Source organism: Maylandia zebra, linkage group LG9, assembly GCF_041146795.1.
Source record: "Maylandia zebra isolate NMK-2024a linkage group LG9, Mzebra_GT3a, whole genome shotgun sequence".
In the NCBI taxonomy this organism is placed as follows: Eukaryota; Metazoa; Chordata; class Actinopteri; order Cichliformes; family Cichlidae; genus Maylandia; species Maylandia zebra.
In genome coordinates this window covers 8,431,981-8,447,222 of record NC_135175.1, presented here as the reverse complement: position 1 = coordinate 8,447,222, position 15,242 = coordinate 8,431,981, and the positions used below count along the sequence as shown (strand labels likewise).

The 15,242-nt window shown below is 42.8% G+C and overlaps 1 protein-coding gene across 2 annotated transcripts in view; it reads left to right on the top strand.

Moving 5' to 3' along the window:
- Positions 1–15,242, top strand: part of LOC101476097 (partitioning defective 3 homolog) — a 351,693-nt gene that overhangs the window by 180,986 nt on the left and 155,465 nt on the right. For both annotated transcript variants that reach the window (XM_076887953.1, XM_004568509.5), the window contains exons 13-14: positions 3,583–3,768; positions 4,365–4,535. In XM_076887953.1, coding sequence (XP_076744068.1) covers positions 3,583–3,768; positions 4,365–4,535 — 357 coding nt within the window. The remainder of the gene's footprint in view (positions 1–3,582; positions 3,769–4,364; positions 4,536–15,242) is intronic.

Sequence of the window (15,242 nt, the reverse complement as noted above, 5' to 3'; positions counted from 1 at the left end):
CTAAATTGCATCACATGTATACAGTTAACAGTAAATCTTCAAGTTCAGTCATTTAAGCCCAATCAGTGGTCCAACCACACCGGACTCCTGGGATAGCCACGGTGTGTTTGTAGTTGCTAAAATATCAGTAATATCTTAAACGAACCTTTATTTGACACATGTACTGTATATTAAGCAAGTGAAACTGTTTCCACATATTCCTGCATGTTAGGAGGCTGGGGTCAGAGGATTGGGGTCAGCCATGGAGCAGATATGCTGGAATGGACAGGATTAAGGGCTCAGCTTGACTGTGCCACAATTCCCCATCTTTTGCTCAGTAACCCAGAATCTTGACTGTTGAGGCGCAACTTCCCCACAGAGTTAAGAGTACACTGTAGCACATTTGTTTGGGTTTTACTTTTCAAATTGAACAAATATGAAGGTGATCTTATTGCTCAAAGAACAGAAAACTAACAGGAAACAACAGTAACCCCAAAAAGGTGGTGTTGGTTGTGGCATGCTCAAGGCCATACATCTTTACACTGGAGAATAGTTTGTTGCCGGTGATTTATTTTCTTTTTGTTGTTCAGAAGAGAGCATAATTTTTTACCTTTTATAGAGGAAAAAAAAACAACGATGGGAGAAAACAGATGTGTTATGCATATAACTTTTTTCCTGGTGCTTTTTTAAGTTTAGTTAAGCACGTAACCTTTTCCCTGTCTTTACATCATTTCACTGATTGTCAGTACCTTTGTGCTCTCTGTCCCAGGTGCATCCACGGGGCTGTGCTTGGAACAATGAACTGACTTTCTTTTTTCTCTTGTTCGGAGATAGCTGAATCCAGCTCTGCCTGAGTTGAATCGGTGCAACAAGGCCTGTCAAGCAGCCTGACAAACTCATTCTTAGCTAGCGGCGCTTGTTCCTGTCTGATGAAAATGTTACACTGCTCTCTCATTCTCTGCCTCGGCCCTCTATTCCCGGAACACAGCTCTGAGTGGGTGGTTATTCTGTCATCATTTTGGAAGACGGGCGTGCACACACACACACGCGCACGCACTCACGTACAAAGACTCGGAGACTGTCCATCCAAATTTTTTCAACCAGTATATTGCCATCGTCAGTCGCTGGGCTTAAAAGCCTCAGAGAGGATATAACTCAAAGCCACAAGATGTTTTATCAATTTATTTTGATAAAACATTGTGATTAGAGTAAAAGTTAAACCACGGCAGTGACGCACAAGACCACACATTCACAAATGTTCTTTTCAGAGTGTATTCAGAATGGGGGCAGGGATAGCTCAGTAGGTAGAGTGGTGGCCCCATGATTGGAAGGTTGGGGGTTCAAATCCACTGAACGGTTACCCTGAGGTACCCCTGAGCAAGGTACCGTCCCTCCACACTGCTCCCCGGGTCCAGTGGCTGCCCACTGCTTCACTGAGTGAATGGGTTACATGCAGAGAAGAATTTCCCCACGGGGATCAATAAAGTATACATTATTATTACTGTTGTATGTCTGTGCCGTATTTTGCAAACCAACTGATCTCAGCTCACACACTGAGGTAAAGCAACTCTACTACAGCAGCTGTCAAAGTTTATAGAAATTCCAAAATGATGTCGTTGCAAGCTCTATACAAGAATGGTTGTTTAAACAGCGTCGATGGCTTATATTTACCCCTGCCCTGGATAACAAATTGTTTTTCAACGGCACACTTTTTCTTTTCCTTTCCCCTATCCGCTTCATTCAGCAGTCTGAGGGAAAGCAAAAGGTCATTTCCTGGCAGCAACCGGTGATTTCTGTAATAGAACCTGCATTTGAAAACCAGGTGTTGAAACGTGGCGCGATTAAATGGATTCCAGTGGTCTGAATTTACCAAGGGTCCAGTCAGAGACAAAGCCCAGTTGGTGAATTGTACAGACAGGTGTACTGCCGTTTTAAAAGTTGGAAAAGAGAGAGAAAAAACAAAAGCTCAGAGAAAGAAAAGGAGGCAGATAGGAGGGCCGTCTGGAGAATAGGGGCTCCGTCAGATTGTGTTGAAAAGAGCTTTCACCTGAACGCACCGCTGCATCCTAATAACTCTTCAGCCGCTGGAAAAAAAACACCTTGTGCTCTACCTTTCCCCTCTTTCCTCTGTTTCACTCTTTTATCCGAGCAGCTGTGAAGGGCACCTGGCTGCTATCCATCTGGCTGTTTGTGTGCACGGTTGATGTGAGTCTATGCAAAGAGAGGTCTTGCGGTTGGTCTTCGGGGTTGATTGCTCTAGTCTTGTTAATGTAGATTTGGGTGCTGTGGCAATAACAGCCCATGCACAGTTGAATCTGAGCAATGGCAGCATCACAGTGTGCTCTCGAGTTTCTCGTGGAACAGTTTCATCATGCTTGATTCTTGCTAACGCTTAATCTGCTGTGTTTACAGTAATGTGAGGAGAAGGTGAACTGCTGTTAATGTAACCAGGTGACAAGAGTCTAACACTTGCGAGCGACTATGGACCGAAACCTCAGGCGTCAGCATGCGAGGTTAGCTACAGGATGCTGGCTACAGCTATAGAATAAGTGGCAGGGCCTGAGCAACTAAATGGACATTATTTTAGCCTGTCCTTAAATCTTTATCAGATTTTCCACAAGTTAAAAGCGAGAATCTTTCAGCTTCTTGATGCCTTTGTTTTCTCCACGCAATTAGCTTTCCATCCCCCCATTTGTTTCCCTGAAAGTGAAAAATAAAATACACTAATGCTATCCCTTTCATTATTATTTAATTCTTTTACAGATGCTCTTTGTTAGACATCAATGATGCCAGAAAGCTGTCAGAAAATCGACCAGAGTGGCTGGTTGAAGGTTGATGGACTATTTTCCGGGTGAATTGATTTTGCTGGCTGATAGAAACTTATCGCTACCCTCTCACACCTTTCCTGCAGTTGAAATGAACCATTTCTCATTAACCATGCATGAAGAGTATTGCAGTACTGGACCTGCAATAAAACTCTTGCTTCTGTAATTTTGAAAAAAGAAGAAAAAAAGGGCCCAGGAGGATCAGGTCCTTAACGTGTGACAAATTATCTTTCAAAGAGATGTTGTTCAAAGGAAGCCGCTGTTGTTTGAGCATCAAATTGCTACCTGGCGCTTTCAAAGTTCTCTGCTGTCCCCTACACGGAGCTCATGGCGGTGGAAAGGCATTGGCAGCACTCATCTAGACAGTACAGCCAATTGACGATGACGGCACTGAGATATGTGACATGCTTACCATCCATTCACTTTCTTCTGCTCCGCTCATCTTACCCCCTTTATCTTGTCTAGTCCCTGCTTTCCATTTTCCTGTCATTCATGAACCTGGTTCTTTTTTTTCTTTTGCTATTCCCTTTTATCCTTTTTTTTTTAAAAAAAACCTATTTGGATAGCTGATAGTGACACTGCAGTGAGTCGCAACAACAGTTTACCAACTTTAGAAAATAAGTTGAGTCATCACAACCCAAAGAGATTTATTGCTTACTGTGCCAGTGACAGAGCCACGACAAATATTCAGGTTTTTTTAACTCTTTCCTGCTGAATGCTGACAGAAGTCAAAGAAATCTCACCCTCTGTCTTCAATCTTTTCTTTTTTTAACATTAGCAAGAGAAAGATGACATCGTGTTAACCCCTGACGGTACACAAGAGTTCATGACCTTTGAGATCCCTCTGAATGACTCGGGTTCAGCAGGCTTGGGGGTCAGCGTCAAAGGAAACCGGTCCAAGGAGAACCACGAAGACTTGGGCATCTTCGTCAAATCCATTATTAATGGAGGTGCTGCTAGCAAGGCAAGTAACGACTCCCTCACTCGGGCATTTCCTTGATGGATTTCATTCATGGGTTTTCATGGGTTGCAACATACAGGTGTGTGCAAAGACAGTGTGACCTTCAAGTTATAGCAGAAGGTGCGAGTGGCATAAAATTCTTTTCTCGGGGGAGAAATACTTGGCAATATTTTGTTATATGTTTGAAAAATGAGAAATTAATTAGTGTTTATTAGCACTAGTGCCATGCAGTGGTTTTACTTTTTCCCTGTCTCCCTCCCTGAGCCTGGTTTTTGCTGGAGGTTTCTTCCTGTTAAAAGGGAGTTTTTCCTTTCCACCGTCGCCAGGTGCTTGCTCATATAAAAGTCATATAATTCTTGGGGTTTTCTCTGTATTTGTATTGTACTGTATTTTGTTGTAAATAAAACTGAATTGGAATTTGCATTATTTACAAATCAAAATATGACAAAATGAATTCTGAAAAAATCTTCTTACACATGTATTTTTGGGGGGATATGTGAAAAGGGTACATGCTAACCATGGAAACGCCGCCTCAGGAGCAGCTTCTGTTTTACTTTATGAACCACATTGCACTTTCTTATGATGGTTCTTGTCTGCAGGATGGCCGTCTGCATGTTAACGACCAGCTTATTGCAGTCAATGGGGAGTCGCTGCTTGAGAAGACAAATCAGGAGGCCATGGAAACACTGCGCAAATCAATGTCTGTAGAGGGTAACAAGCGAGGGATGATCCAGCTCATCGTGGCCCGGCGGGTAGCCATGAGCAGTGAGGTAACCCAGCAGTCAGGGAAGAGTCACGCTGATGTGACTAATTGGCACCACAAGGAGTCCGATTTAATTGGTCTCCCTTTGTTATGTTTTTTTAAATCAGGTATCATTATTAGTGCTCTAATCATGACCTACCATAACATTAAGATGGACTGTATAACACGATGTAATTTTTTCTACAATCATATCCCTGTTTTGAGTCGGTAAGGTGGAATAAGACACTGGAATGAAGATGAGGGATAGCTACATATCAACTTGGCTGATAGATGATATTGATTTTCCTCTACCTTTCCAGTGCTGCTAATCTAAGCCCCGTAGATTTTGGGAAATTTGAGATAGCTAGAGAAGGACCTTTATGACGCGACCACACCACCATGCAAATCTTCAAACATTCCCATTTCCTGTGTGAGATATAGTGATAGCGTCTCCCATTTTCCCCATTCTCTGCGTGATTTTTTTCTTTGCTCACGGTGGGCCTTGATATGATATCTAAGAAGTACTTCACCGAGTTGTGATTGACAGCTCTGCAGAATAACACTGTAGGATTGGGAGATAAAGGAATATGGATATTTGTCACGAAGCAACAGTCAAGAATATTAAAGTGCTGGGATTTCACCTTCGTGAAACGTCCATTGTGATGCAAAACTTAACCTGGCCTACCTTTTTTTTTTTTTTTTTTTCATCAACAAAACTGTCATTCACATAGTGTGGTGAAAGGGGGGAAATGCAATGCGTGGTGTGACTGTATCCCAGCGTAGTGGAATGATGTGTGAATGCATTCGCAGCCTCGTGCACGCTCACTCGCCCTGCAGCCAGAGGTTGTAGATCAGGTTTGATTAGTGTTGCTGTGACTCTAATTGGAGCCTCTGTCCTGTGGCTGTGTGTCAGTTTGGAGTCTCACGCTGAGGCTCCCCTCCCCTTCCCCTGTCCTTCACCCTCTCTGGTAACCCCTCATCCGCTAAGCATTCTCTAGCAGCCCCTCCTACCTCGTGCAGTTGTTTTCCTTTCGTTTCCATGTTCAGTTTTCGCCTCCCTTGCTCCCGCCTGTGGTTCTCCATAGTCTTAACAGGTGGAAATTTTTAGACATTTCAGGGAAAACTGCAGCTGAATTTATCTGAATGACGCCGCATTTGTTTTACTGCAGCGTTACAGTTCATGCCACTGTCCAATATACACAACCTGCTCTTTGCCTGGCTTTATTTCTCCTCACCACCACACCCCCCATTTGCCGCCCCTCCTTCTCCCCGCTCTTTCTCCACCCTGCCTTCTGACCGAGACAGAGAGAGGACACATGTCCCTCCTGGGAAACCTCAGCCCCAAGGTTCAGTGAGTTCTATCGCTTCGGTCCAGTCACTCTCCTGTCGTCTTTAATCTCTCACCAGCAGGCAGACAGGTAGATAGACTGACAGTAAGCAGACAGCTGGGCTACTGTCATTAGAAATGGCTATATATGTGTGTGTGTGTGTGTGTATGTGTGTGTTTACACTTTTTATTATTAAACTAGCACTCTGTAGGCAGAAAGATGAAAAATTCTATTTGTACATTAATCTATTTAGAGAGAAGTTACGTTTGTATATCACTCGGTATTTATTTCAAACATCAGTTGCTATGAGACAACACGGTGACAGCATTGCAAAGAAGCAAAGAGTGTCTGAAAACTAAACCAGAAGGAGATATAATGGTACATTTTAGATTCCATCTATCAAAGTCCCATTACTGGCAACCATACGCTGCAGTGTTTTCTGGGAGCTTCATGGTTTGAATAGATGCCTTAAAGCCACTGGAGGGTTATTTTAATGTACTCTGAGTGGAGAAAAGATAAGCTTGTAAAGTGTAAGAATTTCAACCTCAAGTGAGAGAAGCGCAAGTTAAATTTTGACTCAGGCTCCCAGCTGCAGCCTGTTCCCCCCCCCCCCCCCCCCCCCTATGTTCAGCCGTATCGGCCCAGCAGATATGCGGGGAGCCCGCGCCAGTTTGCCACTGTCACCCAGCCCGAATGGGAGTGAGCACTGGAGGCCACCGTTGAAATGAATCAGATCCATCACTGTCTGCAGGGGAGAGGAGCTGAACAGCGCAGCCTAATGCATCAGAGTGGTGGTTGAGGCAGCGGGGGGCTTCAGTGGGTGCACTATATCCAGGCCACCCCAGTCTGTGAAAATTGTATTGATTTCATCACCACCTTGCTTTGTCCACTGGCCTGAAGTGAGGGAAGTTTTTGGTAAAACACAGCAGTGGCTTAAGCTTGTTTGGATTGCTGCTTGGGGGGCCAAAAAAACTACACCAGACACATTTTCCTTCATGTAATGTAGCCAAAAATCTTTTAACTGATGAGGACCCAAACATGAAGCACCTTAATGGAAATATGAAACACAGTGTGGCAGTTGCAGATCTAAAACATGCACACAATTAAATTGCCCAAGGTCTTCCTGAAATCCTTTTTTTCTTGTGGCAGGGCTTGGAGCTTGTTCCATGTAGAAAAAGATTCTTTCAAAGACAAAGACGAGTGTTTCAGCAGGCGGGTTCATGCTGCTGATGGCCCATGATTAATCCCATGTCTGAGGAGAACCTGGTCTATTCTTACCGCCATTAAAGCAGCAGCGATGAGTAGCCTGTGCCTTGGGTTAAATTAGATCCCCCCCCCCCAACCTTGGAATAGAGGAAAAAAAACCTTCAGCGTGATTAAGGTCATATTCATGTCTAACAAAGCAGGGGGCTGCTCTGTGTGGGTGCTATTTTTAATGTAGCACAAACCCGGAAGGTCTCCATTTGCCTGATTCAAAATATGACAAGTGTCGACACTTTACTGCAACCATCCAAGTTTTAAAGCACCAATCTCAATTTGCCCGGGAACACTCAGTCAGCCAGGTCACAGAACAGCAGTGACTCAACAAAGCAGGGAGTCGGACGTAAAAAGGTCGACGTTAGAAGAGTTGATGAAAGTTTTCAGAATGGCGTGTCTTGGAAGTGAATCCTAATGCCAGCAGATAATGAATTTAACAAGCAACCAGACAGAAGAGACAGGTTGGAAGAAAGTGTGTTATTTATAATATAGTCACTGCAGTACACACACAAACACATGCGCCTCCAAACACACAGACACGCAGACACTATGCACCGCCACTCTGAACCAGAACAATTAATCCTTCTGTTCTGGCTTCACAGATAGCCTCTGTTTGAAAAACCACCATTCTGCCCCAGATAGTCAAGCAGTAAGATTGGTCACAGCCAATATGTTTGAAACATTGTAATTGCATCTCTGCTTCAGACTGTTTAATTTCTCTTTCTATATCTGAGTTCTGTTAATATATCGTCACATGTGTTTAAGCAATTAAATTTTCGAAAAGTCATTTCAGTTCCATTATTTTTATTCAGCCACTCTTGCCGAGTGTTCTCTGTCTTTAAGCGCGCAGACTGATGCCCGAGTGGCAAACCTCAGTCTCGTGCGCTAATTTCTTTTCCCGCGATCACTGTTTGCTCTCTTTCTTTGACTGAGCGATTTCAACTTTCTGTCAGTCTGATTCAAACCCTGTCCCGTTGTCTCATTACGACCCGCCATCGCCACGTTTGTCTGACGCACAATCAAGCGTGCGCTTTTTAAATTAGTTGTTCACCATAGAAAAGTTAATGATATCACAATTATAGACTAGATAGGAGAAACCTGCAATTACAGTTTTCTATTTGCATGGAGGTTATTTCCCTGACGAAAATGAGGAAAGCCGAGCGTTGTTCAGCACGAATGTAGAAATTTGGAGTAGACTTAGTTGAGAAGTGTGCCTCATACATAGAACAAATGGAAATAGAAATAAATGGAGTATGAAAAGTCCCATATGTAGCTATCACACAGCTAACATACAGACCTACCATAGTTGGTTTGTGTGTGATATTGAATGTCATGTTAAGTTCCTCAGTTTATCAGTGGGGCGATCGTGGCTCAAGAGTTGGGCGTTCGCCTTGTAATCGGAAGGTTGCCGGTTCGAGCCCCGGCTCGGACAGTCTCGGTCGTTGTGTCCTTGGGCAAGATACTTCACCCGTTGCCTACTGGTGGTGGTCAGAGGGCCCGGTGGCGCCAGTGTCCGGCAGCCTCGCCTCTGTCAGTGCGCCCCAGGGTGGCTGTGGCTACAATGTAGCTGCCATCACCAGTGTGTGACTGGGTGGATGACTGGATATGTAAAGCGCTTTGGGGTCCTTAGGGACTAGTAAAGCGCTATATAAATACAGGCCATTTACCATCAGCTGCCCTCCTCTTGAAAGAAACTGATTAATATGGGAGCAGGCAAAAAAGACCTCTGTTTGTTATTAAACGCAGTCAGAATTCCTTTACATAAAAAGGTTTATTAGAAAAGTCCAATCTTAACTAATGTGTGGAGACTTCATGTAATGCCAGTGAATCAATCAGGCCCCATCTTATCTTAAAGACCTCATAGTACCATATCACCGCAGTAGAGCTCTTATCCCTCAGACTGCTGGTTTACTTGGGGTTGCTATGATATTAAAAGTAGAATGGGAGGCAGAGCCTTCAGCTTTCAGGCTCCTCTTCTGTGGAACCAGCTCCCATATTGGATTCAGGAGACAGACATCCTCTCTGCTTGTAAGATTAGACTTAAAACTTTTATTTTTAATAAAGCTTAGAGTTAGGGCTGGATCAGGAATCCTCCCTTAGTTACGCTGCAAAAGATCTAAGGTGCTGGGGACTTCCCATGATGCAATGAATGCTTCTTCTTCACTTAAGTCTTGACAGTACACTCTGTGTTTATAGGCCACTCTGCATTTAATCATTAGTTATTGTTAACCTCTGGCTCTCTTCCATAGTGTGTCTTCTGTCCTTTCTCCCTGACTGAGCCTGGTTCTGCCAGAGGCTTCTTCCTGTTAAAAGGGGTTTTTTCCTTCCCACTGTCCCCAAGGTGGTTGCTCATAGGTTCTTGTCTGATGGTTGGGGTTTTCTATGTATATGTTGTTTTTTTACTTTAAAGTGCCTTGAGGTGACTGTTGTTGTAGTTTAGTGCTATATAATGTCCAACATGCACAAACTCAAATATTGTGTTTAAGAAAGTTAACTTAGAGGTAAATGTCTGTTTCTGTGTGTTCCAACAGCCTTTGCACATCATGATATTTCTAAGATATTTATCACACAGGTGTCTAAAAGCTGACAGGCTGATGATAAGCATGCATGCGGATTGGTTTAGTTTCACTGATTTGTAATTCATCACATGACATATTATGCCTCTCTGTGCATTTGTGATGTTATTTATGACTGAGATCTCCTGCAGACATGGGCTTTTTTTTTTTTTTTTGACAGACTGGCAGTCGCGTTGTTTTGTTTTTTTCCACCAATCCTTCGTGACAGGTTTATGACAATTTGCTGGTAAAGCGCTGCATTAAACAAAAACATTCTTCTACAAGATACTTCACCACAAAATCATTTGTGCCTTTGTTTTCTATGTTTGTCGGGTAAGACTTTGCTCATTCTTTGCATCTGCAGGCTGAGTTGAAAATCAGAATGTGCTATTTTTACATTGTGGAGCTCGATCACAGAATTCAGGAGACATAATAAAAATATTTCTAGCTGTCTTTAGTGCCTTTCTGTCAACACTGCATAGATATAAATATAAAGGTTTATGTAAAGCATTCCCTATATTTTGACCTCTTCATACACTTTACAGTCTTGCACCTCTGGTTGCGTATATACCGTGTGGGACAATTGCTGCAGTGTCTGGCCGAGTGCATTTAGGTTCCTGAGAAATGCTTTTCTGGTTTCCCGTGTTCCCCGTTTCTTGAGCCATTAACATTTCACCTCGTATACAGCAACATTCTGTTTTTTGCTGTTCCTCGACAAATGAACCATGAGTAATCCCAACATTTACTACACTGACATCCTGACATGCATGACAGCTAATCAACATCAGCGCTTAAATGGAAGAAATGTGGCAGGCTTTATAGCAGAATGATGCGTAATGATGAAAGGGCAATGCGAGTAGTGTGGGGAGGGGTGGGAGGGTGGGTGGGGGTTTTCCACCAGACGTGATTAATACAAAACTGGCAACCACCATATTAAACGTGCTATATTAAACAGAGCAGGCATGTGGTTTTTTTTTCCAGATATTCTATTATGTTTAGAAATGTAATAAAATGGAAATGGCATGGGTGAAATGGGAACGTTGTTTTAGAAACGGAGCTGAGGCGTGACTAAAACACTAAAATTTGGCTTCGTCAGTCCAAACAACATTCTCCCGGGTGCACTGTGACTTGTCAACATTCATTTAGACAAACTTCTCTTGGGTTTTTTCTTTATGTTTCTTTTTTACATCATGAGTGCTCATCATGAGTTGTCCTCTGTTGGCATACTTGCATATTATGCAACCATTGCATACTAATCTTGGATGTCAGATTGTGTTTGTGCTCTATTGATCAGCACTTCTGTTCAAATAGGGCCCAGGTTTAGCCTTGCAGCTACACCTACAGAGGTCGCTTAGATTCTTTGACCTCTAACATGCTAATAATGTTGGTAGTTTAAGGGCATGTTATTAGGCTGCTTGTATTTTTGTAAGAGATCTTTATTATTTGCACGAATTTGGATCTTTTCACAACTTCTTTTATTCAGTTGTATCCAAAGAAGGGAAGCACGCATGGCAAATACACAAAAGAGGCAGTATATTCAGCCATTGTCTGTTTTACGCACATTGGTTTGAATCCAATTAATGCAATTTTCTCATGAAAGGGTTCTGCTGAGCAACAGCAAGAATGACCTCACCTCTTCATAAATTGGTTTGTTTGCTATGACTCTTGTCTTTATTTGGAGAATGTGGCCAGAGACAGTAATGGGCTAGCTAAAAACACTGTTTTATTATTGATAAGAGATAGAAGACGGCACAGAAGTGAGATGAATGTGGCGCAGACTTTACTTCATGCTTTCACCTTAACATTGTTGCGTCATAAGGACTCATAGCCATAGTAACTCAATTAAATCTGTGAAGAGACTACATATAACAGCTGATTCTGTAAGTGAAAGAGCACCAAAACAATGTCCTCAGCATGCCAATAGGCCTGTTTGTAATCCATTCCAATAGTATTGCTGTTAGTCACTAAGAGACGGTTTATGCAAAGAGACAAGGGGGAAGGAAGTGGCTGGTCCTAACAAAAGACGCTCAGTCGGATGAGAGAAGGGCTGATCGATAGAGCCTTGAGAGAGCTATCAATCAGAGCCCCAGCCTAGTAAATTATGGTTTTATTAGTATTGAGCTGACCACTGCTGGGAGAGACCTTAAGACAATGAGATTCTGGCCCCGCAAAAGAGGCAGGAAAGGGAGGGAAATTTGTGTTGACCAACCCTCTGGCCACTCGTATGGACTGATTGAATTCAAGTTAGATAGTGACATGTAGGAACTAGAGCTCACCTGTTGTCATAGCAAATGGGAGTGATTCATGGGAAGGGATAAAGTGAGGGCACAGAGCAGTGCACTCTGGGAGATGGAGTTTGCAATGACACAGTGACTAAATTGAGAAAAGCGGATCACAGAGCAGCAGAAATGCAATTCCAGCGCTGCCGGGCCCTCATTCCCGGCCTGCTCTCTACGGACTAACTCATTTAGGAGCGGCAGGGGAAACTCAATAGGACCAATTGAGAGAATAATATATTGAATCTAGCGGTTGAGTGGGCTGCTTGGGCATGGCTGAGGACTGTGGAGGTGAAGTGTGTGCTTAGTTTCTGAAAACTCAAGTATTGTTGAGCAACATATGTAACTGTATGCAAATACAAATACACAGATGTACGCCTTTCACTTCACAGCATAGTGCTCGGGTATGAGTTATGTATGAGATTCTTGAACTGCTATTGAACTTGACAAATGTGCAGACCGGTTGTGACCCGCAATTATAAATCCTGTTGAATAAAAGAAAAGTCAATGGAAGCCTATTTGCTTGGTATGAGTAATCATGTGGTTTTCAGCGTAGAGCTACAAAAAAGTTATTAATGTGTGTGAGGAGAATGTTAAGTGTAAATACAGTATGTAAGCTAACGAATGTTTTGTCATTTCTGTTGGAGTGCTAGTGAGCTAGATATCTTTAGTTTCATCTAACCCTACCTTTTTCTTGTGACAGATGAGTTGACAGCACCTGCCTAATATTCCCCTTTTGCTGTCGAAACAGCCCTGGCCCATCGAGGCATGAACTGGTTTCTTCACCAAGATGTTAGCAGCAGATGATTTAAGTTGTGGGGTGGGCCCTCCGTAGACTAGTTTGTCATGGAGAATTGGCGAATTTATAGGCCAGGTCAACACCTTAAACTCGTTGTCAAATGCTTTTTGTTTTGTGACAACGTACAATATCCTGCTGAAAGAGGCCACAGCCGTTAGGGAATATTGTTTGCATGAAAAGGTGTACACAGTCTGCATAGGTAAGTGGTACGTGTCAAAGTAACATCCAAATAAATAGTAGGACCTAAGGTTTCCCAGAAGAATATTGCCCAAAACATCACAGAACATCACATTGCCTCCACTGGCTTTCCAAGTAAGCATCACACACACCTGAGTTTGCACGTGATATAAAAGAAAGCACGATTGCTCTATTGTTCCATGATCCAGATCTTGTGACCTTTGTTGGCACTTTCAGCGGTCGACAGGGCCCAGCATGGGCACCCATACGGAACAAATTGCAATGCATTGTGTATTCTGACACCTTTCAATCAGAAAAATTGTGTTCAGGCTAATTGTTAAATTTAAGTCTCTGAACACTTGTTGCCTGTACTTTAAGTAGTATAAACACAATGCTAAAAACCTCCATGTACCAACCTGCAATTTATATTTTCATCACCAGAAACACTGACAGCTTATTATGACACAATTTTATTTATTTTATTGCTAATTTGCTGGTTCACTGAAGGACCATTCTGACACGTCCTAACACGGTAAACATTAATGTAAACAATCCAGTTAATTAACGCTGTTTTATTTATTGTTTCCTAACCATTCCAGTGAGCCATCACAGCACCAGGGCCTTGGCCTCTGCCGATCTAATTAATGTTAATAATTACACCTGTGTTTACCCTCCAATGACTGCATGACAAAACAGCTAATGTGAAAAGGGCCTATTTGTTTTTCAAGTACAAAACTACTTTGTTTTACTATGAAACTTTTGCTGTAACTGCTTTCATACAGCATTAAAAGTGGACAGCACTCGCAGGCACTGCACAACTTCCATACATGCTTGAAATATATGTAACAGAAAACCACGACATGTATTCTCCTGTATTCTTGCTGCATCCAGTGTGAGAGGAAAGAGCTTTAAAGTCTCAAAGTATTTGAGTGCAGCCTGTAGATAGATGGTTCGCTAGGCAACAAGACAAGACCTTTATTATGTTGCAGTTGGAGACAGAGCAGTGGCTTAACAGTTAAACCTGAGCACATACCTCACTGCTGTGCTGGTTTTCTATCTGTGTCATACTTTGGTGAAATTGAAGTTTTGCTAAGAAGTCCTAAAAGACTTGCGAGTCCACTTTGGGAGGCACAGGCATTAGGTTAAGGCTCTAGGTGGATGTGAGAAGCTAATGAAAGTGGGGTATATCTAGCCAGCAGAGAGGTGAGTTGTGCCGGGGGCAGGATGCAGCAGCTTAAGAATTGTAATTACAGCATTATGGTGGAGGTTGACTGGATTAGGGCCCCGGCAACAGGCTGAGACCAGGATAGAAGGCCAGGAAATGGCCATGGACTAGACATTATTAGCCTTGGTTGACAGCTTAAGACCATGCCTGTCAACACACTGCTTCTTCTCCCTTACTGAGTACTCAAGGTCAGGGAGATGCTGATGTGCAGGCAAAAAAAACAACATTTGTGCACAAGTCTGCACTTCCCACAGATGTATTTAGAACACACAGACACACACACACACGCAGATATGCAAGTGCACTGCACATTAAAGCATTGCCTTGAACACACAACTGCACATGCATGTTTAGCGAGTCCAGCGGGAGGGGAGCAGCTCCCGATCTCAGTGTAAGTCGCAGAGCTCTGCCCTCTCCCTCTGTCAACACGATAATCCACTCTGAAAATGACTAGATTAAAACACATTAAAAACGTGATAATATGATGAGACCCGGTGGTAAGAAAGGGCTAAACATCACTGAAAGACTTAAAGGAGCAAGCACACCTTTAGAAAAAACAAACCCCCCCAAAAATTAAAATAAAGAAATCTGCGTCTTCGCCAAGTTGCCCAATTGATGTTAGAATAAATCGGCTTGCTGTTATATCACAAAGCAGTTTTCTTTCTCCATTTCATTATCAGAATGTTTCCAGAATTGCCCATCACAACAGGATATCTTGACAACTGAATATTAGTTGGTGGCAAACTGTGCATGAACGTGTCACAGGTTTTCGTAGAAACCTGCACCGCTAAATATTCACAAGTGTGTTAGCAGAGGCAGCCGGGGCTAAAGCATTAGCATGCACAGAAGCGGATTTAATTAATACTGAATACACAAAGATTAAATTGCTGCAATTTTGACTTTGTGTTATGTTTATTCCAATGTCTGTTTGCCATAGAAGCCAGTAAATACATTTCACATAAACCTGTCCGACTCTTAGAGATAGAGGGGACTTGGTATTCCTTCTGAGATCTATTCCACTCAGTGCCTTCTGTACATAGTTTTCATATCACTTTGGTCCTTAGCTGCTCTCTCTGTTCCAATCTTTCCACATATTTCCACCTACCTCTTACCCAAAA